We start from the raw sequence: 27,631 nt of genomic DNA, 5'->3' as shown, positions 1-27,631 counted from the left end.
AAAGGAATCAGTTAGGCCCAAAGGCTTCATTAAGCATTAGCAGACATAGCAAGATCCCTAGGAGAAATCAATTATATGCTCATATAGATTCATATACCCTTATCCAGAAGTCTTTAGTAAAAGATATATTTTGACTTTAAATTGTTTTCAGATTCACAAAGGCAATTTGGTACCTATATCATGTATTTCTTAACTTCTGAGAAAAATCTGAAATGGCACCACATATCTCCAGCAAAACCTATGAATATTTTACTGTATAAGGTAATAAAATTATAACAGTCTCAGGTTGGTCTAGATCATTTATGAAAACACCTTTGTTTTCAGAATTTTCTCTGGTAATAACTACAATATTATGTATTATCTTCTTTGGTGAAATAAAATATATACCTTGGAAGAGGGCATTTACCACTTAGTCTTTCATCTTCTATGTACCGATGGAGCACATCCTGAGACCTCTTTAAAAGCACTGAGAGCGCCATTCGTGACATGTAGCCTTCTTGAGGTGTTGTGACTTTATTACTGAAGGAAAACTGGAGTAGTGTCTCAAAACACATTTTAGAAAATTCTTCTCTCAGACGAATATCAATCTCTGCTTCTGTAAGGTTAATCATTATTGATGTATTAACTATTAATGAGCCTTAATACATTTAGCAATCCAGGAACTGAAGGAAATTCTCAATCAGGTGAAAGGCATCTATGGATAAATTATATCTAGTAACATACAAATAATTAACAATTTTCTTCCTTGAAAGACCAAAATCAAGGCAAGGCTGGGATATGAACTCAAGGAAGGCCTTGCCCTTGCTAGGCTCTATCACTTGACATGCCCTAGCCTATATTTCCTCCTCCCTGTGCCCGTCCCCCCTTCCCCCCCACTGGAGCTTAAATTCAAGGCTGGTAATTCTACCAGTTTAGCCACAACTCCATTTCTGGCTTTTTGCTGGTAAATTGGAGATAAGAGTCTCATGGAATTTTTCTGTCCAGGCTGGTTTCAAACAATTGACAATCTTCACATCTTAGCCTTCTGTGGAGCTAGGATTACAGGGGTGAGCCATGATACCCAGTAAAAAATTTTAATATATTCAGATTTTGGTGAAGATGGTATCTCTGTATAACTCAGGCTGGTCACTAAGTCATGAACTTCCTGCCTTAGCCTCCCAAGTACTGGCACCACAGGCATGTGCTACCACATCTGGAGTGCATGTTTGTAGTTATACAAAGCAGGTTGCATGTAAGTAAACTGAAATCTATTTTTTTCTGAGATTCTCATGTTGGTTAATTCTAAAGGCCAGTTCTTTGTTTGTTTTTTTAAATTGAGCTGGGCAAAAGACTAGCAAGGTAAAATAAGCAGCATGGGAGACATCTAGTGGTTAAATTGTGCAAGTAAATGCTCTTTACAGTACTCAGGACAAAATGTCATAGCTCCAGTAAATTCTGAGAATTAAGCATATGCACTGCATAGATCTGTAATTTCAAAAGAATCTCAGAAAAAATCATGTTACAATATCAAATTACATTTCAGAATCGAGCAAGATTTAGATAAAAGAAATAAGAATAAAACATAACTTAGTGATCACCTCCCAGCTAGCATGATTTCATGTAGTGCTTTTGGTGTGAATTTGCCTCCAGCCTCAAGACTGGAGACAATTTTTCCCACTATACCAAACACATTTTCTTTCTGTAATATGGGGCTATCTACCCTCATTAGATGTATTCTGGGGATGAAGTTACATAATATTTTGTACACAAGTTTTGTTTAATAAATACTTGTTTACTTAACAAATGTTAAAACATCTTATTTTCATACCACTGGACTAAACTGAAACTTATAATTGAGACACTTGTATTAATATCTTCATTTTAAAGATTACAAAACAGATTCAAGAATAGTTAAACAAAATAGTAAGTAGAAGAATATACCTTTAGTTATAAATAAAAAATGGGAAGAAATTTCAAAAACAAAAATTTGTATTTCCACATGCTCAGACCTCAGCTCAGTGATGCAGAGAAGCTGTCTGACAGTCCTGCATTCTTGCCAGTTATGTTTAAATTGTGTCATCTGCTAACTGTTCCTTGCCCCCTCACAAAGAACAAATGGTAGCCCAAAAGGCAGGCTAAAGTTAATGAGCTTAATTTAAGTGCTAAGGTGAAAATGTGGAATCTTCTCAAAGGCAGATCTGTTAGCAGAAGTTGGGGTATTAAAGGAAAAATGAACTAAGAACCAACAGTACAGTAATGAGCTGTGCATCTTAAGCACGTGTGGTTTTTCCTCCTAGTGGTCTCTTTGGAGACCACTCAATACCAGGATACAGGTAGCCAGGGTCTACTGCATTGCCTTCCAGGGATGAGCCACTTCACAAATCTGGTAACTTGGTCAGCAGATTTCCTAAGCACTATTCAATCTTATTAATCAGAGTTTGCTAATATGATTATACCCACAGAATATACATATACAAATATACAATGGTTGTATTCTTTAAAAAATTACCTCACTCGTCTCTATATGCAGGATTAAACATTCTAAGTTATCATCTTCAAAAGTGCTTCACTAATTTCTTTTTCACTTGTTTTTGTTTTTGTACCAGTACTGGGGCTTGAAATCAGGGCCTCGGCACCATCCCTTAGCTTTTTCTCTTAAGGCTCTACCACAGCTCCACTTCCAGCTTTTTGCTGGTTAACTAGAGATAGGAGTCCTACAGACTTTCTCATCTGGGCTGGCTTTGAACCATGATCCTCAGATCTCAGACTTTTAAATAGCTAGGATTGTATGTGAGCCACTGGCACCCAGCTTTCACTAATTTTTAATACCTTAAAAGATGATGAAGGCAATAGCATACCTGTAAATGAAGATGACTGAGAATGTATGGAGCCCTTGTTAAGCATAGTCATTATCTGACCAACAAATTCCTTGGGGATGAAATTGGCATAAGGCAGTATCTCTGTGCTGATGAGTTGCACTACCTAAAATAAAAGGGCAAATTCAAGCACACTTCTTTTCCTTATAGAGACAGACAGACTCAAGTGATAACTTTAGAGTAAAATTTCAATTTATTTGAAAAGTAAATGAGCTAAAGAAACTTCCTTGACAGGAGTACAGGGGCATTTTACTGTTACTGTACAAAATCATGACTAATCTACAGAATTTCCCTGGTCTTACTATAAAACACTAACAGGTGTTCACTTTGACTCATTTAGCATAACTGTAAGTAGATAAGTCTCTGTTCCTAACCAGCAAAGGATTCTTACCCATATTAGAATAAAATATCCAAAATTAAGATTTAAATCACCTTTGTAACAGAAACTATGAGCTATAAGAGAAAGTTACATTCATATTTCCAAACAGCTTATTTTTAATATATAGTTTATTTTTCCCTCTAAAGAAAGTGATTAAGCTGACATAAGCTTTAAAACTGTAATATCACAAATGGTAATATTTTGTATCTCTGCAATAATGCCCATACTTACTCTGAAATAATTTGATTGATTTAAAGTTCTCCTACCCCTCTTAAGACAACAGATCTTCAAGCTCCAACCCAAATTCATTGCTAAAAACAACCGCTTCTTCCATTTTCATTCATAATCCTCAAAATGCATCTTTTCTTTTTCTTTTTTTTTTTTTCCATTGGCCGTGGGGCTTGAACTCTGGGCCTGGGTGATGTCCCTCAGCTCTTCAGCTCAAGGCTAGCACCCTACCACTTGAGCCACAGCGCCACTTCCAACTTTTTCTGCTATATATATATAATGCTGAGGAATCGAACCCAGGGCCTCACGCATGCAAGGTAAGCACTCTACCACTGAGCCAACTTCCCAGCCCCTGCATTATTTTCAAAACACCATTTGCCTTAAGAATTCTGTGGGCTGTTTGTTCTGTTTTGTTAAAAATGAAGAATTCCAGGAAACTTTGTAATTGGTTTGAGCAAATACTCTCAGATGCATGCTCACTGACAGATTTAATAATCTACTTGCTTTTAAAATTTATACAATTGGGTGGGGTGGTGCACACCTATAATCCTAGCTCTCGAAAGGCTGGGGATCTTAGCCTGAAGGTAAGCCTAGGCTAAACAATGAGACCTAGTTTCTAGAAATAAAGCAATTAACTAAACAAACTTATTAAATGAACCCAAACTATCTATCCAACATGTACACAACAGACTGTAAGCCTGAGGAAGTCATCCTTAAACAGTATAGTTTTAATGCTTGTAGGATGAATCTGTTTTTCTGTTTGTTTTTGTTCTTTTCTTGTGTACTATGACTGAACCCAAGGCCTCCTGCTCTTGAGGCAAACAATCACTTCAGCTATGCTCTCAGCTATTAGACACAACTTTACCTTATTCTCCTCGCAATTTTATAGTTTCAGCATTTCTATAATTTGATTTTCACAAATGACAACAGGAAAGTGTTCTGCTATTAATAAATTCATTTTTTGGTCTTTCTTCTGTGTTAGTACTGGGGCTTGAACTCAGGGCTTAGACATTGTACCTGAGCCTTTTCTACTCAAGGCTAGTGTTCTACCACTTAATCCATGCCAATGTTTTTAGTGCTTAACTGGAAATGAGGTTCACAGACTTTCTTGCCCAAGCTGGCTTTGAATCAAGCTCCTCAGATCTCAGCAGCCTGAGTAGCTATGATTATAGGTTATATAGCTATGATTATAGCTATGATTATGTGAGCCACCAGTGCTTGGCTTTTTTTCTTTTAGTGGCTCTGGGGATTGAACTTAGAGCCTTGTACTTCCTAGGCAAGCTCTTTACCAAGTAATGGATGCCCCAGCCCCTTTGGCCTTAGCTTGTTTTTCAAGCAAGAGTCTCATGTGTTTGGCCCAGGATCTGTCTCAGATTACAGTCCTTCTACCTGTCTCCAACATAGCTGAAATTACAGGTATACCATACCATACTTGGCTTATTTGTTGTCTCCCTAACTTTTGTTTCCTGGGTTGGCCTTGAATTGCCATCCTTCCATTCCTGCCTTTCAAGTAGCCGAGAGTATAGGTGTGCATCACCAGGTCTGCTCCAGTTAAGTGTTTTAAATAATCTTCTTACCTCAACATCAATACTTTCATTTTTTTGAAACTCTTGAATAGAGAGATTATCTGGAGGTACACTAAAAAAATAAAACACATTATTTTTGAAGGTAAAGCATTCTCAAAATATAAACAGAAAACAGATCAAGAATATTTAAGTGATAAAACCAATTCTATTTTTATGCCCAGTGGGGACGTTGTCATTTACTTAAAAGAAGACTATTTTTAATTAAAGTTCTTAGTATAAATATCTAAATGACAAGCACAAAACTCCAACTGTAAAAACTCATGGCCTAATCCTGAACTACACAACCTATAAACTCAACTTCTTTTACTATTATGAATAGAAAACAGTGAAAGGTTAGATAGCATATTATCTGCAACTGTAGTAAAAATTACCACTGTGAGATATCTGTATTTGCTCATGTTGGCAATAACTTAGACTCAGACAAGACACTAAATTATTCATTCAGAGGCAGCCAACCCTACCATCAATTTGTAATAAATACAATTCGTAAAAATTCTTTATGATAAAGATAGAGAACATCTGTGACAAGGCCTGATTCAACTAAGCAAAAAAATCATTCCATCAAGAACAGAAGAAAGCTGGGTGCTTTTGGCTCAAGTGTGTAATCCTAGTTTCTCAAGAGGTTGAGAGCTAGAGAATTAGTTAGAAGGTAGCTGGAGCAGAAAATTTCACAAATCTGTATCTCCAATAAATCAGTGAAATACCTGACATTTTTATTACCCCAAAAGAAACCGTGGGTCCATTAGGAGCCACTCCCATTCCCCCTTCTCTGAATCTGGGAATAAATCATCTACTTTCAGTTTCTATGAACATATCATATAAATGAGATCATACAATACATGGCCTATTTTGTCCAGTTTCTTCCACTCATCACATTTTGAAAATTCATCTGCTATAGCATGTATAAATACTTCATTCTTTTACTGTATGGAGATGGCATATTTTAATTTACCCATCAGCTGATGAACATTTAGATTGTTGTCACCTTCTGGCCTTTAAGAGTAATGCTGCCATGAATTTTTTTTTTTTTTTTTTGGGGTCCGGTCATGGGGCCTGAACTCTGGGCCTGGGTGCTGTCCCTCAGCTCTTCAGCTCAAGGCTAGCGCTCTACCACTTGAGCCACAGCACCACTTCCGGCTTTTTTCTTTTTGCTTATGTGGTGCTAACGAACCCAGGGCCTCAAGCATGCAAGGCAAGCGCTCTACCACTGAGCCACCTTCCCAGCCCCTGCCATGAATTTTTGTATGACTATGTATATATAAATTAGGCTAAATAAAGGATTAAAGAATGTATATGAAAGTTGAGAATTTTGTTTTTGTTTTTCAGTCGGTCATAGGACTTGAACTCTGGTCCTAGGCACTGTCCCTGAGCTCTTCAGCTCAAGGCTACTGCTCTACCACTTGAGCCACAGTGCCACTTCTAAGTTGAGAATTTTGTAAAAACTATTTTCCTCTTCTAAGATCACATGGAACTTACATTTTAAAAAATGAATTGCCAATTTCATTACATTTAATATCACAGATTATTCATTATATTTATATGGTCTTAACCTTTGAGACTCCTGCCTTACTGCCGAAAACACTGCAACTAACAAAAAACTCCATTGCTCATGAATACTCTCCCAGTAGCTAAAGGCTTCATTTAGGGGTGTTTTGTATACAATTTAGTGGCCTATTTGGTTAATAAATCTAGATCAAAACTGATTTTAGAGAAATTGTAGATGTGTTACTTCTTGAATGAACTCACCTTTTAGTAAACAGAAAGTCTTCAAAAGTGTTGGCAAGTTCTGGCCACATACTGTCAAATTTTCCAGAAGAAGCATGCTGCCGGGCAACAGGCAGCCCAATAGAAAGAACTTTGAGGAGTGAAGACACTGCAAGTTTCCATGTGCTTTCAGAAGGGCAGGAATACTTCAAACTGAGAGGAACTCTAAGCGTCTGAAAATAAAGGCAATGCAAGAATTAATTATATACATAAAACTTCACTTAAAAGCAAAAGTAATGGGGCTGGGAAGGTGGCTCAGTGGTAGAGCGCTTGCCTTGCAAGCCTGAGGCCCTGGGTTCGATTCCTCAGCACCATATAAGCAAAAAGAAAAAAGCCGGAAGTGGCGCTGTGGCTCAAGTGGTAGAGCGCTAGCCTTGAGCTGAAGAGCTGAGGGACAGCGCCCAGGCCCAGAGTTCAGGCCCCACAACCGGACCCAAAAAAAAAAAAAACAAAAAAAACCCAAAAGTAATGGCATTCTTTTTTCATTAAAAAAGAAAAGGATAGCCAGGCACCAGTGGCTCACACCTGTAATCCTAGCTACTCAAGAGGCTGAGATCTGAGGATCACGTTTCAAAGCCAGCCTGGGCAGGAAAGGCCATGAGACTCTTATCTCCAATAAACTACTAGAAAACCTGAAGCGACACTGTGGCTCAAGAGGTAGAATGCTCGCCTTCAGCTGAAGAGCTGAGGGCCAGTAACCAAGCTCAGAGTTCAAGCCCCACGACCGGGGAAAAAAAAGAAAGAAAAGAAAAGAAAAGAAAAGAAAAGGATGTTATTTTCTATTTTCAGACATGGTTCTCAAATTCTACTTCCTAGTCCGTCCGTCTGTCTATCTATCTAATGTAGGAGACTGACTACCATCTCAGACTATCTCTCTCTCTACATCCATCTATCTATCTCTCTACATCCATCCATCCATCTATCTATCTATCTATCTATCTATCTATCTATCTATCTATCTATCTATCTATCTATCTATCCATCCATCCATCCATCCATCCATCCATCGTAGGAGACTACCATCTCAGACTCAAAGATATATTTCTTCATTGTTTTTATTTGTGTGTGTGCGCGCGCGCACGTGTGTGCGTGCGTGCGTGCGTGTGTGTGTGTGTGTGTGTGTGTGTGTGTGTGTGTGTGTGTGGTTTCAGTCTGGTTTCTATGTAATAGCTAGCTTGAAAGTTGTGATCCTCTTCTTTCAATCTCCTCAGTGCTGAGAATACAGGGAAATAGGGAAATGTCACTATAATAACTTTTAAATTGTCTCTAGCTTCTAAAAGTTTTTTTTTAAATCTGTTTTTCATTAAAAAAGAAGGGACATCATCTGAGAAGTCAACAGGAAGAATAGTAAACACAATTTTGAGTGTTTCAACTTGGTTGTTGTTGTTTTTGTTTTTGTTTTTTATCGGTCATGGGGCTGGACGCTGTTCCTGAGCGATTCAGCTCAAGGCTAGTGCTCTACCACTTGAGCCATAGTGCCACTTCCAGCTTTTTCTGCTTATGTGGTACTAAGGAATCGAACCCAGGGCCTCATGCATGCAAGGCAAGCACTGTACCGCCGAGCCATCTTCCCAGCCCCAAGTGTTTCAACTTGGTAATAAGGATTTAGGAAACCCTGCAGAGTAATTTTGTTGAAGAGGTTCTTCTGTCCCAAAGAGGTCAACACTACTTGTACTTTTTCCAGTAATGGGTTAAGGTAGAATAAACACAATCTCAAATATCATTACTTGGAAGTTTTATATCTGAAGTTCTTTCAATTTTATATTCCACTTTAATATTTGAATGAAGTTAGTTTTTCTCCAAATATTGCAATAAAATTGATCATCTGAGAGTATGACTTATTTTATCTTTGATCACTGAGGGTACTAGAGGGTAATGCTTTAACTGGTAGGTTGCATTGTGAACTTCTTTTTGAATGCTAATTAACCCTTGCTTTGATTAATACTGTCTGAAGAAACGGGATTGTCATTACATGGCAAAATTTCAAACCTACTGCACATTTATTTCTAAATATTTTTCATAAAAAAAAAAACTATGATTCAAAAAAAATGGGGCCTAGGGGTTGGAAAGGTGGATCAGTGGTAGAGTGTTTGCCTTGCATGCATGAGGCCCTGGGTTCGATTCCTCAGCACCATATATGCAAGAAAAGCCAGAAGTGGTGCTGTGGCTCAAGTGGTAGAGTGCTAGCCTTGAGCTGAAGAGTTGAGGGATAGCGCCCAGGCCCAGAGTTCAGGCCCATAACCAGCAATAAATAAATAAATAAATAAAATTTTAAAAATGGGGCTTGTTAAATACAATTCACTTAAGTTGAAGAAAAGCCACTATAAATAATATATTTTTTCACTTATCCTCATATAATGCTATTACTTAAACAGTAATTTAAAGAATTTTGTCATGTTCACAATTAAAAGCATAGCAATAAAGAAAAGAGATACCTTAATAATATTCTGGAGAACTTTCTCATTCACCACGGCTTTATGACAGGCTGTTTTTTGGTATAAATCCACAACTACTTCTAAAGACCTTTCAGCAAACGGTACATAATTCAAGGCTACCCATTCCGCCTAGAAAGTAATATTTTCACATGGGGTTAAAAATAAATAAGATTAAAGGAATTCATATTGTTTTTGAAGGGAAGCTTCGTTGTCTCAAATGCAGGTCTTGGTTTTTGGCAGATTATATTACATGCAAAGTTTTCAAAAAGATATGTATTTCATGGAAAAAAAATTCAGCCAGGCAAAATTTAACACTACTGGGAAAATGCACACAGAACAGTCTACCAAGAACTGGGAAAGATGTAGCTCATTTGTTGCCAATAGGTTAGGACAATTTTAGGAAATTTAACTCACCGGTGCAAATAGTTGGATCTATTGTGATTCCATTGTGTTGCAAGACAAATAGAATGAGAAAAGTTAATACATAGTAAAACTACCTTTCGGACTATATAAATTTATAATTTTTATGTTCAGTGAACAAAATAAGCATGTACATGCATACAGAAATTTACTTTTCCCCTATACCAAAATAAAGTTAAAAATTTGCCAACTGTGGCTAGAAAAAGTTTTATGTAGAATCCAACTAAATTTCACACCAGTAGTGGACAAGTTATTTAGCATACACAGATTTCTTAACCTTGCACTGTAAATAACTATGTTGGGTAAGATAGGGATTAGAGATTTCGAAGCCATTTTGCAATGTGTTGGGATAGCCAAGAAAGAGGTACATTGAAACTTATTTTTCAAGAAACACGCCCTGTAGAGTAACATGAAAAGCCAAATTTTTTTTTTTTTTTTTTTTTTTTTTTTTTGTCGGCCGTGGGGCTTGAACTCTGGGCCTGGGCGCTGTCCCTCAGCTCTTCAGCTCAAGGCGAGCGCTCTACCACTTGAGCTACAGCGCCACTTCCAGTTTTCTGGTGGTTTATTGGAGATAGGAGTCTCACGGTCTCTCCTGCCCGGGCTGGCTTTGAACCGCGATCCTCAGATCTCAGCCTCCTGAGTAGCTAGGATTACAGGCGTGAGCCACCAGCACCCGGCGAAAAGCCAAATTTTTTGAAGACTACTTGAGAAAAAGAAGTCATAAGCAGCAAGAAAAGGATCACAAAAATGATTCATCAAATATTTGTTTGGCTTAAATTGTCAACAAACATATGTTTTATTGTGAATGAAAATCTTTCTCTGAGATGTCAATTGTAAGTTGAACTGATTATATTTATAAGCCGTTATGTCTTACAGAATTAATATAGTTTATAGTCAATTACCTGGTTGTATTTTGCATTTGCAATGTGCTTTGTTTCCAGTTGTCCATACTGTGGAGGTTTACAGGAAAATTCTACAAATGCCAGCAACTGGTCAAATATGGCTGGATACATTATCTGCATGTTTTCTGGTCCTACACAGATGGCCTACAAAACAAAATATGAACATCAGAATGCACAAGCTGAACTGCAGTCAGTCAGTTCTTAACTGTATATGCATTTGTTTAATCAACTAATCTTTAGATCTTTGTTCATGTTTAAGTTTCTCAATTCATGTATTACACCATCTTTTCTATGTCAAACATTCCAACTACAGTAGTCCATTATTGAATAAAGTATAGACTAAAACTGCTTTTTTTTTTTTTTTGGTCGGTCGTGAGGCCTGAACTCTGGGCCTGGGTGCTGTCCCTGAACTCTTCAGCTCAAGGCTAGCGCTCTATCACTTGAGCCACAGTGCCCCTTATGGCTTTTTCTGCTTATGTGGTACAGAGGAATCAAACTCAGGGCCTCAGGGATGCAAGGCAAGACTACTGAGCCACCTTCCCAGCCCTGCTTTTTTTGTTGTTGTTGTTGTTGTTATTGTTGGTCATGGGGCTTGAACTCTGGGCCTGGGCACTGTCCCTGCGCTCTTAAAGCTCAAGGCAAGCTCTACCACTTGAGCCACAGCACCACTTCTGTTTTTTTTTCTTGTGGTTTATTAGAGACGAGAGTCTCATGGACTTTCCTGTCTGGGCTGGCTTTGAACTGTGATCCTCCTAAGTAGCTAGGATTACAGGAGTGAGCCACTGGTGCCTGGCTCTAAAACTGCCTTTTAATAAAATGATTTATTCCTTAACACAGTGGCAAAGAGCAACAATCTAAAGAGAAGTTGTCAGCAATCCGGAGGCTCTACAATCTGATTACTTGGTCAGAAGTAAAGCTGTTATGTACTAAGAATATGTCAATGACACACACGACACTGACTTCTACTTAAGAAGTGTGCCATTCACTGGTGACAACTGACTTTGTGCCATGCCTGGTCCACTGACAAGAACAAACACTCATGTGCATTACAAGTGGAGAAACAAAACATCTATGAAAATCTGTTAATCTGTTTCTAAAAGAGAGTACATAACAATTTTCAGAGAAGCTCTGTATACTTTACATATTCACACATACTATTTAAAATCTGAAGAGCCATACCATATCTAAAAAATAGTCAAGGGGCTGGAAAGGTGGCTCAGTGGTAGAGCACTTGCCTTGCATGCGTGAGGCCCTTGGTTTGATTCCTCAGCACCACATAAGCAAAAAGAAAAAAGCCAGAGGTGGTGCTGTGGCTCAAGGGGTAGAGAGCTAGCCTTGAGCTGAAGAGCTGAGGGACAGCACCCAAGCCCAGAGTTCAGGCGCCACGACCGGACCCTCTCCCCCGCAAAAATAAATAAATATATAAAAAATAGTCAATGCAAGAAAGGGCTGGTGGAGTCGCTCAAGTGGTAGACTGCATTCTTAGCAAATCTAAGGTCCCAATTTCAAACCCAAGAACCCAAAACAAAAAAGCTTAGAATAAGTTCCTTGTAGCTGCTGTAATTCCACTTATTCTTTTGTTAGCAAAGAAGAATTGTCTAAAAGCAAAATTTATACTTAAAAAATAAAGGTGGATATTGGTCTTTTTCATATGTATATGTGTGTGCACATGTGTACGCCTTGTGAATGAGGGCTCTCAATTGTGGGGAGACCCACAGTTATAGGCCCAAGAAGGCCTATCCTACGATAATAAACAAAACAAAAACCTTCTCATTTCCTCTAGGGAAGTCTATAAATGATTATTTATTTATAAGCCTAATTGGGTGAAGTGAGGAAGCACAAATATTGATAGAGTATATTTGTTTTCCCATTGAAAATAGAGTTACTTTGATTTCAGCTGTGGAAATCTACATCCCAGATTCTCTATAATTTGTTTTCTGCTCTGTAAAATAGATTAAAAAATAATAAAAGGCAATTTGTTCAATCACTCCTTAGCTAGATGATCTCCAGAGGCAATTAAAGAGCACCATGATGATTAGGAGAAATATCATAATTCCTACTGGGGGTGTTTTCATCATTCCACTTGCATATGAAGCAATCAGTTAATTAGAAATCACGTTTCGCATTCCTCAAATTACTATATATAGTATGTGATCCGAATCTACTTCTAATTTTTTTTTTTGGGTCCAGTCGTGGAGCCTGAACTCTGGGCCTGGGCACTGTCCCTCAGATCTTCAGCTCAAGGCTAGCACTCTACCACTTCAGCCACAGTGCCACTTCCGGCTTTTTCCCTATGTGGTGCTGAGGAATCGAACCCAGGGTCTCAGGCATGCAAGGCAAATGCTCTACCACTGAGCCACCTTCCCAGCCCCTCTAGTTCTAATTTTATCAGATTGTTATAGGTACTTTGTTTGAATGGTTGGCTATTCAGTTGCCTTTTTTGTTGTATTTAAACGGTTATAAATTAATATCTTTGATAGTCTACAAAAAGTTACTTTGATGTCACCTGGCTTCCTAATCTGCATTTACTTTTTTTTTTTTTTTTTGCTTTGTTTTCTTTTGTTTTGGGAAGTACTGGGGTGAGTAAATCCAGTCTCAGAACTTCCAGGCCAGTACTCTACCACTGAGCTATATTCCTTAATCCTGACATTTGTTTGCTTTAATGATTTCTATTTTTGCTATAATAAACATACACACCTAAAAACACATCTCTTTCAAAACATTTGTGAGAAGAATACTTTCATATTTATCCCTTTTTCTCTGCAGATACAGGTTTGATGAAATGTGCAAAAACTTCAGAACTAAATTTAAGTATATATGAAAACTACTGAAACAATACAATATTTATTTTCTAGTCACAAAGGGCTTTGCTAAAGTTATGATCATAAATATTATATTCTCTTGTATATAGCTATATGGACAAAACAAAAATGTTGGTTAACTATAAGAAGATTCAGTCACCTTCTTAAACTCAAAATAAACCTGTATTATCTTTTTGGAAATACTAGAAAATCACAAGCTTTTAAGGTAACTATCTCCACAATCCTGAATTGATCCCCAAATATACCTAAACAACAAACTTGATGATCCAGTATTTATCCCCCAAAATATAGCAAAGTAAAAACAAAAACAAAACCCAAAACCCAGAAGACACTATTCACATTATTCATTATTGTTCAGAAGCCACTAAAATTTCATTACCTTTTGTAGAACATCTAAAGCTGTAAGCACAGCTTCCTGTAAACTTGTCAGAACTGCTTCGGTGTAAGATGGAAGAATGAAAGGAGAAGCATCTGAACTTATTGGGACTGAAACTGCACTGTGCAATATGACTCCCAACTTTTGCAAGTCATCCATGTTGAAACCAGTTTTTATGTGCTGGTAGAGAGCTGGAAAAATCTGAATTAAAGCTGTAAGAAAAGGCTGGCTGGGAATAAAAGTCAGTTTATCAAAAGTAACAGGAGGCTTTGTGCTTTCAGATCCAATTCTGTACCAGGTATTCCATGCAGCCCACCAGAGATTCAGGTCTTCCAGCTCATCAGTGACTATAGGTGGCTCAGAGCTACTATATCTTCCAAGTCTTTCTCCAATGGAATCTGTTCTTACAAATGGCCTGTTCAAGCTAGGTCCTGATAAGGACCCTATAAGGACAGGCACAGGTACAGGTACATTAACTACAGGTGGTGTTTCAGGCTTATCTGAGTCTCTGACGGGGGACACAATCTGTAAGATTTCCTGGAAGCTTTTCAGAGCAGCCAGAGAAACTTCATTGTTTTTGCTGAGTGCTGCTGACTGTATATGGTCAAGAAGAACATCCCAAGCTCTTGAAAAATCTCCTATAAGAAGAAAAGGAAAAACATCAATTAGCATTAAAGTGCCAAATTCTGTCTTAATATTTAACCAACTCTAATCTTTATTTTCTGCTTAAATTGTCATAGATTTTTAAATGAGTAAAAAAACAGGGAAGTGGTGCTATGGCTCAAAGTGGTAGCACACTAGCCTTGAGCACAAAGTTTCAGGGACAGTAACTAGGCCATGAATTCAACCTCCATGACTGACCAAAAAAAAAATACTATCAGATACTGAAGTACTAATAATGTAAACTATAATAATTACAAGCCAGATACAATTTTTTTTTACTTTTTAGTCACAAGAAAGTACAATAAGAAGAGGACAATGGATACATAAATGTATTGTCCTGAAAACAAAGTTCTATAAATGTTTGTCTTATTATATATACTTTTATTTCATAGTACTTCTGCCTAAGGAGAACAAAAAAAAATCCTATTAGCAAAATAAAAGCTTTTCAGTAATAACTTCTGTCTATTCATACCTTTATTAATGATTAAGATGTTTTCTCTCTCTCCCTTCCTCCCACCTCTCTTGGCCCCTCCCTTCCCAACCTCCCTTTTATGGTACTGGGGAATGAACTCAAAGCTAGGTAATGCCAGGTAAGTACTCTACCACTGAGCTACAATCTCCAGCCCTAGATGTCCTTGTTCTTACTCACTAGAAAAGTTAAGTTGTACCTAAATATTTCAAAGAAATTGTATGTTATACTTCATAAAATTCTAACTTTACACTTTGTTTTTTTTTACTAAAATAATTTTATAGTTGCAGAATTTCCTTGAGCATTTTTGTCCTAACAGTTAATGAGTAAGCAGGGACCAATATACCATAAAGAATAGCTAGTGCACACAGTGCACTAGTGGCTCACACCTGTAATTTTAACTTCTAAGTAGGGAGAAATTGGCAGGATTGTGGTACAAGGACTCTATTTCAACCAGTAACTGAATACAGCAGAACATGCTTATCATCTCAGTGGGAGGCTAAGACTGGGTGGATGGTGGTTGCAAGGCCAGTCAGGGCAAAAACATTTTTTGAGATCCTCATCTCAATAATGAAAAAAAAAAAAAAAAAGAACAATGTACCTGTTCTCCTGTGAATCTAAGTCTCAACGAACCATGGGCAGAGCATGGGCTAATGGTTAGTTACTTCCCTTTACTCATCAGGTCAGTCTCTAGCCTAACACCTATGACAGTCTAAATACTTACAAAGAAGCTATCTATGACTTGGTGTAATTTCCATTAGACTAAAAAAGAAGAAACTGCTATTTCTGCACCAGTGGCTCACAGCTAGAATTACTCAGGAGGGTGAGATCTGAGGATCACAGCTCAAAGCCAGCCCAAGCAGGAAAGTCTACGAGACTGTTATCTCCTATAAACTACTCAGAAAAAGCCAGATGTGGCACTATGGTTCAAGTGGTAAAGGGCTAGCCTTGAGCAAAAGAAACTCAGGAACAGAGTCTAGGCCCTGAGTTCAAGCCCTAGGAATGGTAAACAAAAAAAGAAAAAGAGAGAAAATATTTTTCCCCTATAGCACTCAAGGCCCAGTGAGTTTAACAGCACTTGCAGTAGAATAACCTAAGTATAACTAAAAACAGCCATTCAAAAGCAGTATACCAATAGGTTGTATAATATGTAATATGTAAAATAAATGATCTAAAGATTTTTCTTTTTCCAAAGGCTAAAATAACCAGATATTTTTTTTCTTTTAAAAGAAGAGATTAAATCCAAATGACTACAAAAGCATTTGGTTAATGCTGAAAGTGGGTCTGGTATGAAAATAAGGCACATTCTACTCATTTTGGAGAAAACCGTAACCTCTGCCCAGTTGCATGTATCTTCTCTCTGGTCTCTTCATTCCAGATCTCCAAACATGCTGGTCCCTCACCCTTCTTCTCTCATTGTCTTCTGTCGCAGTGTTTAAAGGTGTCTCTTCATCTTACCTTTACTTGATGAACACCTACCTACCTTAAGTCTTGAAGTCTGTCAAGTATATATGTTTTTCATGACAACTTCTAGTTTCTAAGTTTAAGTTGAGCCAACTGCTCTATAGCATTAAGCATTATAGCAATTTTGTATTTATTGATAAATTATAGTTCAACCCTCATGTCAGGACACTGCAAGGAGAGTGTGAATTTTGCTCATCACTGTATCCTCTAAAGGTTAGTTCACAATACATTAAATATTATCTCAGTGAAATGAATGGAAATTAGTATACTTTTGCACACATCATGCATAAATGCAAAGTCTGTAAGTTAAGATTGATGTTCTTGGGTAGTGGCACTGTGTGTGAATTGTAAAAGAATCTTCTGCATGTTCTAAATTTCCTTTAACACAAATAGTTTCTGTAACCAAAAAGGAAAACACACATATACATACACACCTACCTAAAGGTTGCAGTAAATATCTCCTAGTATTGAAGATTCTTGCTACTCCGGCCAATGTTAATACCCACGTCTCAGCCCATTGCTTCTCTGCTGTATCCCTTGAATGATGAATGAGAATATTGCCACCACCAGACTCAATCTTTTCTTTGTCTGCAGTGGTAGAAGACTCTCGAACTCGATCCAGTAAATGAAAGAGTACCTAAATATTTATAGAAGTGTCATATATATAAAAAGTATTGATAAATAGCTTAATAGCATAACAAACTAGAAGTTGCTATGAAAAAAAATAGTAGAAGTTGTTATGAAAATGTATATACTTGACAGGCTGGGAATGTGGCTTAGTGGTAGAGTGCTTGCCTAGCATGCATAAAACCCTGAGTTTGACTACTCAGTACCCCTTACACAGAAAAAGCCAGAATTGGCACTGTGGCTCAAGCAGTAGAGTACTAGCCTTGAGCAAAAGAAGCTCAGGACAATACCCAAGCCTTGAGTTCAAGCCCCAGGACTGGTAAAAAAAAAAAAAAGTGCATATATACATATATAAAAAACTTGGCCAACAAAGGTAACCATACTTTTTATTCTGTCATCGTGGGGCTTAGGTCCTGGGTGCTGTCCCTGAGCTCTTTTGCTCAAAGTAAGCACTCTATCACTTTGAGCCACAGCTCCAGTTCTGGTTTTTGAGAAGTTAATTGGAGATAAGAGTCTCATGGGGATTTTTCTGCCTGAGTGGCTTCGAACTATAATCCTCAGATATCATCCTCATGAGTAGCTAGGATTATAGGCATGAAGCACCAGTGGCCAGGCTAACCACATAGTATTAAGCTTATCCTTTAGGTCAGGGAATATGAGCAAGTAAATAAAGCGGATACAACATTTTTAATATTTACTAAGTCATTAATGGATCATTTAAAACAAAGGAGAGGGAGGGTCCAGGCAAAAAATATAATTATGGTAAATACCGAAATTCAGGCTACAATTGAACTTTCAGTTAAAGTTGCTGGGGGGGAAAAAAACAAAGCCAGGCGCTGGTGGCTTATACTTGTAATCCTAGCTATTCAGGAGGCCAAGATCTGAGGATCACAGTTCAAAGTGAGCCCAGGCAGAAAAGTTCATGAGACTCTTATTTCCAATTAACCACCAGAAAACTAGAAGTGGTGCTGTGGTTCAAGTGGTAGAGGGCAAGCCTTGAGCTGAAGAGTGTAGGGACTGTCCCTAAGCCCAGAGTTCAAGACCCACGACCACCACCATCACCACCACCACCAAAAAATCAAGCAAGAATTGATTGAAATGCTTACACTTCCAGGAGTAACTAAGAAAAAAACGAAATAGAGAAATAGAGACATACTGGTGAAACAAAAGCCAAGAAAAGAGAAATTCCTAAGACAAATGAATTAACAGTGCTAAATTGCTATCAAAAATTGTGCAGGATGAAATTGGGCAGAGGTAAAAAGATTTTGTGATCAGGAGATCACCTATAGCTTATGAATACCCTCTGTGGCTCTCAAAGTGAGTTCTCTGAATTAGCAGCACCAGTATCACCCAGGAGCATGACAGAAATGCAAATCTCAAGCTCTATTTTAGACTCTAAATCAGAAGAAATTCAGGACAGCAGGGTGGATAGAGGTAGAAATGACAGTGGTCAGTCAGTAATCTGTGCCTTAACAAGTCCATCAGGTCATTCTGAATGTTTAAGAGACCCTGAAATAGAACAATCTTGCAAATTCCAAAGATAAGAAAATGTGGGGGAGATGAGGAACAAAAAAAAAAAAATTGAGAATTAGGTAACAGGAATATTGAAAGTGAAGCTACTAAAAAGAAACAGGAAATCAAAGGAAATACTAAGTTTAAAAAAAACTAAGGGAGACAAACATGTTTTCCATCTGAAGAGGAGCCAGGAGAGGGAGGTAAAATAGAAGACAAAAAGAAATATGGTTTTTACCATTAAGGAAAAAAAGCACATGTAGGCATACATGTATATACTTACAAATATGAACAATTTAATTTTTACTTAAAACAAAAAAATAAAATGAAGGAAACAGGGCTTATTTTTCATTAGGGAGCATTTTAGGATTTAAGTTGGAAACACTGTTAAGATTTATTATATTGCCAATTGTTCAATTTAGGGGGATCCTGGCCTGGAAGCATGGCTCAGGTGGAAGAGCACCAGCCTTGAAAGGAAAATCTATTGATCTAAACAATATTTACAAAAACAAGTGAATGGATTTTAAGTAGAATTTTATAAAGGTGAAACAGATAGAAAGAAGAAAAAGAAAATTTCTTTTTTTCTTTTCCCTTTTTTTTTTTTAAAGCAAAGAGGGAAAAGTTATATATTAACTCTCACCCAACCCCATCCAATGGTAACCATACTTTTTTTTTTTAATGTCGGTCTGGCTGCTGTCCCTGAGCTCTTTTAGTCAAGACTAGCACTCTATCATGTTGAGTCACAGCTCCAGTTCTGGTTTTTGGTAAGTTAATTGGAGATAGGAGTCTCATAGAGATTTTTCCAATGGAGTTTGAACTCAGGGCTTCCCGCTTACTAAAAAGGTTCCCTACTACTTACGCCATACCCCTGGCTATTTTGGCTTTAGTTATTTTTGTAATAGGCTCTTGAGTTTTTCCCCAGGGCTGCAAACCGTGCTCCTCCAACTATACCTCCCGAATAGCAGGGATGACAAGTGTATACCACTGTGCCCAGCTTGTTCATTGAGATGGAGTGGGGTCTCACCACTTTTTGCCCAAGCTAGCTGAACTGTAATCATTCCAATCTCAAACTCCTGAGTAGCTAGGATTACAGGCATGAGCCACAGTATCTTGCTTTCAACTGTTGATTTTTTTTTTTGGTGGGGGGGGCAGTCTTGGGTCTTAAAATCTGGGCCTGCATGCTGTCCCAGAGCCTCTTTGTGCTCAAGGCTAGCACTCTACCACTTGAGCCACAGCACCACCTCCAGCTTTAGTTTACTCCAGGCTGATTTTGAATCATTATCCTCAGATCTCAGCCTTCAGAGTAGCTAGGATTACAGCGTGAGCCACCAGTGCAGCATCAAATTATTGATTTTTAAGTAGCATTTTTAAGAGAATCATTAGTGGTAGAATGCTTGCCCAGAAAATATGAGGACATGAATTCAAATTCTAGTATTGTAGAAAAAAACAGAAAAAAGTGACTATATTGATGAATGAACATATTAATTAATTGGATATTTCAATGTAGTTCGTAGTCTTTTATAGATCCTAAATTTGACTATATTTGAATTACATGCTTATAATACCCCATATATAAATAGATCTTAAAATAAATTAAGAAGACTTTTCACATTTTTGTGAGGGATTTGATTATCAGCAGTGGTTTGATAACTCCTGGGGGATGCGGGGAGGGATTGGCAGAAATTGAGACAGAAATAAGAGATGAAGACAGAGACAGAGATGAGGCCTTGAAAATTAATTTGTTCAGTCTGGTTCTGGTGGTTCATGGCTGTAATCTTAGCTACTCAGGAAGCTGAGATCTGAGGATGAGATTCAAAGCCAGCCTGGTCAGTAAAGTCAATTAATCACCAGAAAACTGGAAGTAGAACTATGTCTCAAAATGATAGAGCACTAGTGGAGCAAAAAAACTCAGGTACAGCGCCCAGGCCCTAAGTTCAAGCCCACATAGACAAAAAACCCACAAAAGTCCTGTAATTGGGTATGATTCAAAACTTGATAAAGTAAACATTTTTGTTTTCCCAAATAAATAAATGGCAACTCTTTTTAGAAGTATAAAAGCACATCTCAAAGCCAAGCAATTTTACAATACCTTCCAAATGACAGTGTGCCAAGTTGAATGTTGCAATAAGGTTCCATGCGCACCAATTGTAGAAAACAGAGTTTGCCCTGCACTCTTTCTGACAGCAGGGCGGGGATCCACGCACAGTTCACCCAATTTTGCATAAAGACATAACCACAAACAATCAAATGGTGGTGCTGGGTGGAAAGGCCGATTTAAAACCATTCCTTTCTCTTCTGCCTGTTTCTGCTGTGCTGCTTCTTCTTTATTTAGCTCTTTTTCAATAGTTTCCCCTCTTTGGAAAAAATAATCTGAAATATTCCACTAAAAGAAAAATAGAAATATATTACTTCATCTTACAAATTTTGTTTTAAATAATAATAAATAACACACGGCTCTTTTATCTTTCATTGTAAAACGTTAAAAAATTAGTACAGAAACTGCATTCCTAATAGAATGGATTCAATGAAATTATCTCTGAATATGAGGAACACTCTTGTGTTTTTATTGGTAGCAGTAATGGGGCTTTAATTCGGGGGTTGGGAGCTATCCTTTAGCTTTTTTGCTCAAGGCTGGTGCTCTAACACTTGAGCCACATCTCAAGATAAGGAGTCTCGAGGTTTTGTCTGCCTAGGATGGCTTTGAATCACAATCCTTAGATCTCAGACTCCTAAGCAGCTAGGATTACAGATTTGAGTCAACTGTGATCATCTGCTTTTATTCTCTTTTATATTATTTATATAAACACATCTCAAGCATACACAGAAGATGGAGAATAGTAAATGAACTTCAATGCACATTACCTGGATGTAACAAGTGTTAACTATAGAACACATAGCTATAGTACCATTATCACCAAAACAAAATTAGTAATTCTTTAACATCATTTAACAAAGATTATGATTTCATGTAAAAATAATAATGTTTGTATGACCAGATAAGATGATGTTAAGTGAAATGAACCCCAAGACAGGGATACAAGTGGTTTTTTCTTTCTTGCTATTGTTTCTAATATATTTATAAGGTATTATGTGATTTTTTTTTTTGTTGCTTTGTATGTTCTTCCCCCATGGTATAACCCCTGTTTTCACTGTATTTGATGTAGGTCTAATTTGGGGAGGGGAAGGGAAAAAAATGTTTAAATAGGGATACAGGTTGACCCATTGTAACAATGAAATGTACAAGACACTATGTTGAAAACGAACTTTGCGATTTAGGTGGGGGGGGGGAGGAAAGGATGGTAGGGGAAAAACAAAGGAAGAGGCAACAATGCTTGATAGGAAATGCACTCATTACCTTGCTCATGTAACTGTAAGCCCTCTGTACAGAATTTTTATAATAAAAAACTTGTGGGGCTGGGAAGGTGGCTCAGTGGTAGACCTCTTGCCTTGCATGCATGAGGCCCTGGATTCGATTCCTCAGCACCACATAAGCAAAAAGAAAAAAGCCGGAAGTGGTGCTGTGGCTCAAGTGGTAGAGTGCTAGCCTTGAGCTGAAGAGCTGAGGGACAGCACCCAGGCCCAGAGCCTGAAGCCCTACGACCGGACCCAAAAAAAAGAAAAAGAAAAAAAAAATCTTCAACCATACACCTATGACCACTCTCAACCAGTTAAGTGATGTGTGAATTAATGACAATTATGCCAATATAAAATATAGGGGATTCAATATAAATTTAAGACCAAAGAGTTGATATCCAGCAGTTATTTAATTAAAATTAAACTAGCCAACCACCATTTTTGGAGGGCAATTTTTTACAGAATGTACTTATGTTTTATTTCCCATGATTAATTTTTTTTTTTTTTTTTTTGCCAGTCCTAGGGTTTGAACTAAAGGCCTGGGCACTGTCCCTAAGTTTCTTTTGCTCAGGGCTAGCACTCTACCACTTAAGTCACAGTGCCACTTTTGGCTTTTTCTGTTTATGTGGTACTGAGGAATTGAACCCAGGGTTTCATGCATGTGAGGCAAGCACTCTACAATTAAGCCACATTCCCAGCTCCCATGATTAATTAAAAAAAAATTGTTTGTGCCAGTTCTGGGTCTTGTGCTCAAATTAACACTATCACTTGGCTATGGTTCCACTTCTAGCTTTTTGTTGGTTAATTGAAGGAAACAGTCTCACTGACTTTCCTACCTGAGATGGCTTCAACCCACAATCCTCAGATCTCAGCCTCCTGAGTAGCTAAGATTACAGGCATGAACCACTGGTAGCTGGACCATGATTAATTTTTAATAGGAAAATATTAATTTACCTAGCTTCTGAGAATAATTAAATTAAATTGTAAAAATTTCTGAGTTAGAGCATAGAGTAAAAGATTCTAAACGACTTGTTTTTTTTTTTTTCTTTGGTCAGTTCTGGGGCTTGAACTCTGGCCTGGGCGCTGTCCCTCAGCTCTTCAGCTCAAGAAGTATGTTCTACCGCCTGAGCAGCACCACTTCTGGTTTTCTGGTGGTTTATTGGAGATAAGAGTCTCACAGACCTTCCTGCCAGGGCTGGCTTTGAACCATGATCCTCAGCCCTCAGCCTCCTGAGTAGCTACTATTACAGGCGTGAGCCACCAGTGCCCAGCACTAAACAACTTTCTTTTAATGTATATACATATACACTCATTATAGATATTTCTATGTTTATTTCACATACTCTTAACAATACCCTAAGATTTTGTTATCTCTATATTCAACATATGCAAACTAAGACACAAGAGAGTTCAATAATTAAACAACTAGAAAGAGTTAGCATTATCAAAACATATGCATGGTGCTATGGGGTCAAAGTGATAAAGCACTAGCCTTGGTGAAAGAACTCAGGGACAGCATCTAGGCCCTGAATTCAAGCTCCTAAGTTTTGGGATGGGATGTAGCTATGTGGCATAGTCCTTGCCTAGCAAGTGCAACATCCTGGGTAGGATCCCCAGAACCAAAAAAGACAAAAAAACCAAAAAAACCAAAAAACTTGTTTTCCAAGTCTAGGTTCTTCCACTACAATATGCTATCTCTTAATACCTCTTATCAAGCTTTACTTGCTAAATAAGTAGTCTGTGAAAATGTTATTAAAATAATATTTAAAACCAGTTAATCTTCACACTAATGTCAACTAATAATTTCTTTATAAGTTCACTAAATCAGTAATTTCTAAAATATAATTTCATAAGAAGAGCAATGATACTTACCAATAAACCTATTGAAGTTAAACTAATATTCAGTTCTTGATTATGAAGTCCAAAGCTACCTGCAACATCTACAACTATCTGCAGGCAAGTGCAAGGCATTGTTGGCAGAAAATCTGTCACAACCAACTGAAGACACTGAAATGCAGTTCGAATCAAAGATTCCCTGAAAAAATAACAGAAATGCACACTGAAACATTTAAACAAAAAGTATAAAAATATATAACTTAAAATAATTTAAATTGAACAAAGTTTTATTTTAGAATTCTAACAAGGACAGTCTTCCCAATACAGCTACTATTAATACTTCAACAATCATTTAAATGTAAACAAGATGCTATTCAAGCAAAAAAAAATAATAAGAAATAAAAATAGATTTTTTTCTTATTCAGTATAACATTATATTTTCTTTTTTTTTTTTGTCGGCTGTGGGGCTTGAACTCTGGGCCTGGGCGCTGTCCCTCAGCTCTTCAGCTCAAGGCGAGCGCTCTACCACTTGAGCCACAGCACCAGTTTACTGGTGGTTTATTGGAGATAAGAGTCTCACGGTTTCTCCTGCCCGGGCTGGCTTTGAACCGTGATCCTCAGATCTCAGCCTCCTGAGTAGCTAGGATTACAGGCGTGAGCCACCAGCGCCCGGCTAACATTATATTTTCGTTTTTTTTTTTTTTGTCGGTCGTGGGGCTTGAACTCTGGGCCTGGGCCTGGGCGCTGTCCCTCAGCTCTTCAGCTCAAGGCGAGCGCCCTACCACTTGAGCTACAGCGCCACTTCCTAACATTATATTTTCTATTTAAAATTTTTTTATTGTTATTGTAAAAGTGATGAGAGAGGGGTTACAGTTACATGTAAGGTAATGAGTACATTTCTTTTTGAACAGTGTCAACCCTTCCCTTGCTCTTCTCCAGTTTTTCCCTTCTGTCCCCACACACAAGTTACATAGTTCATTTTCAACATAGTGTCTAGTGAGAAGTGAGTCTCATTGCTTCATTTGTTCACCCTTTGTCCCACCCTGTGCTCTCCCTTACCCATTCCAAAAGATAAATTTACAAATATGACAAAAGGTACAGAAAACAAAAACAGCAACATAGGGAAAAAACCCCAACACCTCTTGATTCCATTTCTTGGAGTTATTTAAATAAATATTATTTTATATGACCATATGCACATAGCTATTGGGCCTTTTTGATACTCTCCTAAGAATATCTTCCTTTGGTCTCACAGTGTGAATGTCTAGAGACCTGTATTATTTATTATGTCCAGTGTATTTTTTATTTTTTGTCTTTTACCATCCACTGTGTTTACTTGTAGATTTCAAAAGATATTGTACATTCATAAGGAAATGGAAAGACCTGGAAAAATTATATTAAGCAAAGTAAGCGAGACCTAAAGAAACATGGTTTCTTTCATTTGTGGTAAATAGAATGTACCTAAAAATAGATTTTTAAAAGGAAAAGTAAGTGTTAGCACTGCATGATTTCCATTTGTATTTGCACCAACTGACCAAAGAAAAGACAATGAAGAAGGAAAACTGGATGCACTCTTCACTCTATCTCTAATAAATGACATCATACTTTAGCACATGTTAATATACACAAATTACTCAGTACATAAAAGCAAATTCCTCATTCTTCTGTATATGTATTTTTCCCTTATCTTCAAAGGAGTATCAAATTCTAACATAGTTGAGTAAAAGTAAATTGAACTTTAAAAAGAACAGAAAATATTTTGTCTTGAAAAACAATACTGGTTGTAAATAACAAAAGATCTTTATAATAACCACCATTTACTTCATGCTTAGTATGACATATATTAAGTATTTTACGCATATAAACTCATTTTATCCTACTTTACATACAAGCAATTTCAAGTTGGTTTCTTTTTACTTTCATCATATTAAAATTTTTACTATTTAAGGAAATTTGTTCCTACAAAGATTTAAGGAAAAACTGTTCTTAATAGTCTCAAGCATATCAATCATCTAAAATCCCCACAGTTGATATCAAGACTGTGATTCCTATTGCAAAATTATACATGCGTATTTCCAATGCCTACTACATCTTTTTTTAAATTAAATCCAAGATCACACTTTTACTCCAAATTTGCTTTTCCTTCTGTCTTCTCTATTTTAATGACTGATACTACCATCTACAAAATTGCCCAAGTCAGAAATTGGGGTTATTTTTAATTGCCATTTGTTTTTTTGGTCAGTGTCAACTCTCTTATTTCTAGAGAGTGCTTTCTCTATTCCCATCCTCCCCTTATGCCGCTGTCAAATACACAGTAGATCACATCATTCCTCTGCTTAAAATCCGAAAATGCCTCCCAAATGTATTCAAGACAAATCCAAATAGCTTACATAAGCTCCTTTATTATTTTGGTTCCACTTCTTCCCATTGTAGCCTTGTTTTGTGTCATATAACAATGTCTTTGGGGCTGGGAAGGTGGCACAGTGGTAGAGTACTTGCCTTGCATGCATGAGGCCTTGGGTTCGATTGCTCAGCATCACATAAGCAGAAAAAGCTGCAAGTGGCACTGGAGCTCAAGTGGTAGAACTCTAGCCTTCAGATAAAGAGCTGAGGGATAGCGCCTAGGCCCAGAGTTCAGGCCCCACGACCAACAACAACAACAAAAAAATCCAAAAAACAATGTCCTTGCTTGGTGGGAGCCATTTATCTGTGTGCTGAGAATAACTAGTAATCATAACATTTGGAATATACTAAGCACAGAGTAAATTTTATTCAACAAGCAAATGAAAATGAAAAGTCATTTTAAGCTATGTATGGAATTATGGGCCTATATGCTACTTGATATCTTACCAAATATTTGTTTTAACAATATTAAAACAAAATAAAAATCCAATTTTTGAATGCATTTTAAATTTCTTAGCTTAGTTTATTTTTTTATTATAAGTAAGAACCCTGTATTCTAATATAAATGTCAAGTAAGAAGCAATGTCTCTGGCCTTTTAAGGCAAAGTTAATCCCTAAAACTTACTTGCAATCATTTATTAGGTAGAAAGTTAAGAAAAATTATATATATATATAAAAAATATATAATCTACCTACTTACCTACCTACCTACTTACCTACCTATCTTGGACTTGAAAAGGAAGAATATACATAAAAATTTAGCCTTGCCGGGCACCGGTGGCTCACGCCTGGCTGAGATCTGAGGATTGCGGTTCAAAGCCAGCCTGGGCAGGAAAGTCCATGAAACTCTTATATCTATAAACCACCAGAAAAACGGAAGTGGCGCTGTAGCTCAAGTGGTAGAGCGCTAGCCTTGAGTTGAAGAGCTGAGGGACGGCGCTCAGACCCAAAGTTCAAGCCTCATGACTGACAAAAAAATAAATAAATAAATAATCAGCCTATTAGCTGGGTGCTGGTGGCTCATGTCTTGTAATCTTACCTACACAGGAGGCTGAGATCTGAGGATGGAGGTTTGAAGCCTGCCCTGGCAGGAAAGTCAATTAATCACAGAAAAAAACAAGAGTGGTCCTGTGGTTCAAGTGGTAGATGTGCTAGCCTTGAACAAAAGGAACTTGGGGCAGCACCCAGGCCCAGAGCTCAAGCCCACATCAGAAAGAAAAACAAAACAAAACAAAATAAACCACTATTGCAACATTTTAGGATGGATTTCCCTTCCATCACTATTACTTTTTTGTTTGTTTTTGGCATTACTGGGATTTGAACTCAAGGCCTTTCCTTGCTTGGAAAGCACTCTTTCTTAGCCATGCCTCCAACCTTTCTTGTACTGATTATTAGGGTTTCACTTTCTCCTAGAAGTGCACTTGTGTGGTAATCTGCCTATTTTAAACTTTCTGTCATTCCTTCCCTTACAGGTTTCATAGATTTTTTGGCTTAGGATGCCTCAAATCACAATCCTCACAAGTAGCTACAATTGTA

At 37.5% G+C, this 27,631-nt stretch overlaps 1 protein-coding gene across 3 annotated transcripts in view; it reads right to left on the bottom strand.

Annotated features, from left to right (window-relative positions):
- Mon2 (MON2 homolog, regulator of endosome-to-Golgi trafficking) overlaps window positions 1–27,631 on the bottom strand; it is a 95,618-nt gene that overhangs the window by 12,104 nt on the left and 55,883 nt on the right. For 2 of the 3 annotated variants that reach the window (XM_069987826.1, XM_069987843.1), the window contains exons 23-33: window positions 23,729–23,891; window positions 20,592–20,885; window positions 16,802–17,000; window positions 13,771–14,405; window positions 10,570–10,713; window positions 9,662–9,679; window positions 9,248–9,376; window positions 6,795–6,985; window positions 5,040–5,100; window positions 2,838–2,961; window positions 388–595 (exon numbers count right to left, since the gene is read on the bottom strand). In XM_069987826.1, the coding sequence (XP_069843927.1) occupies window positions 388–595; window positions 2,838–2,961; window positions 5,040–5,100; window positions 6,795–6,985; window positions 9,248–9,376; window positions 9,662–9,679; window positions 10,570–10,713; window positions 13,771–14,405; window positions 16,802–17,000; window positions 20,592–20,885; window positions 23,729–23,891 (2,166 nt within the window). The remainder of the gene's footprint in view (window positions 1–387; window positions 596–2,837; window positions 2,962–5,039; window positions 5,101–6,794; window positions 6,986–9,247; window positions 9,377–9,661; window positions 9,680–10,569; window positions 10,714–13,770; window positions 14,406–16,801; window positions 17,001–20,591; window positions 20,886–23,728; window positions 23,892–27,631) is intronic. The other variant, XM_069987835.1, reaches the window with a different exon arrangement.

The sequence above is a fragment of the Dipodomys merriami genome, unplaced genomic scaffold (assembly GCF_024711535.1).
Source record: "Dipodomys merriami isolate MVZ:Mamm:240054 unplaced genomic scaffold, mDipMer1.0.p SCAF_10, whole genome shotgun sequence".
In the NCBI taxonomy this organism is placed as follows: Eukaryota; Metazoa; Chordata; class Mammalia; order Rodentia; family Heteromyidae; genus Dipodomys; species Dipodomys merriami.
Note: the sequence above shows the minus strand (reverse complement) of the source record. Positions and strands in the feature narration are given on the sequence as shown.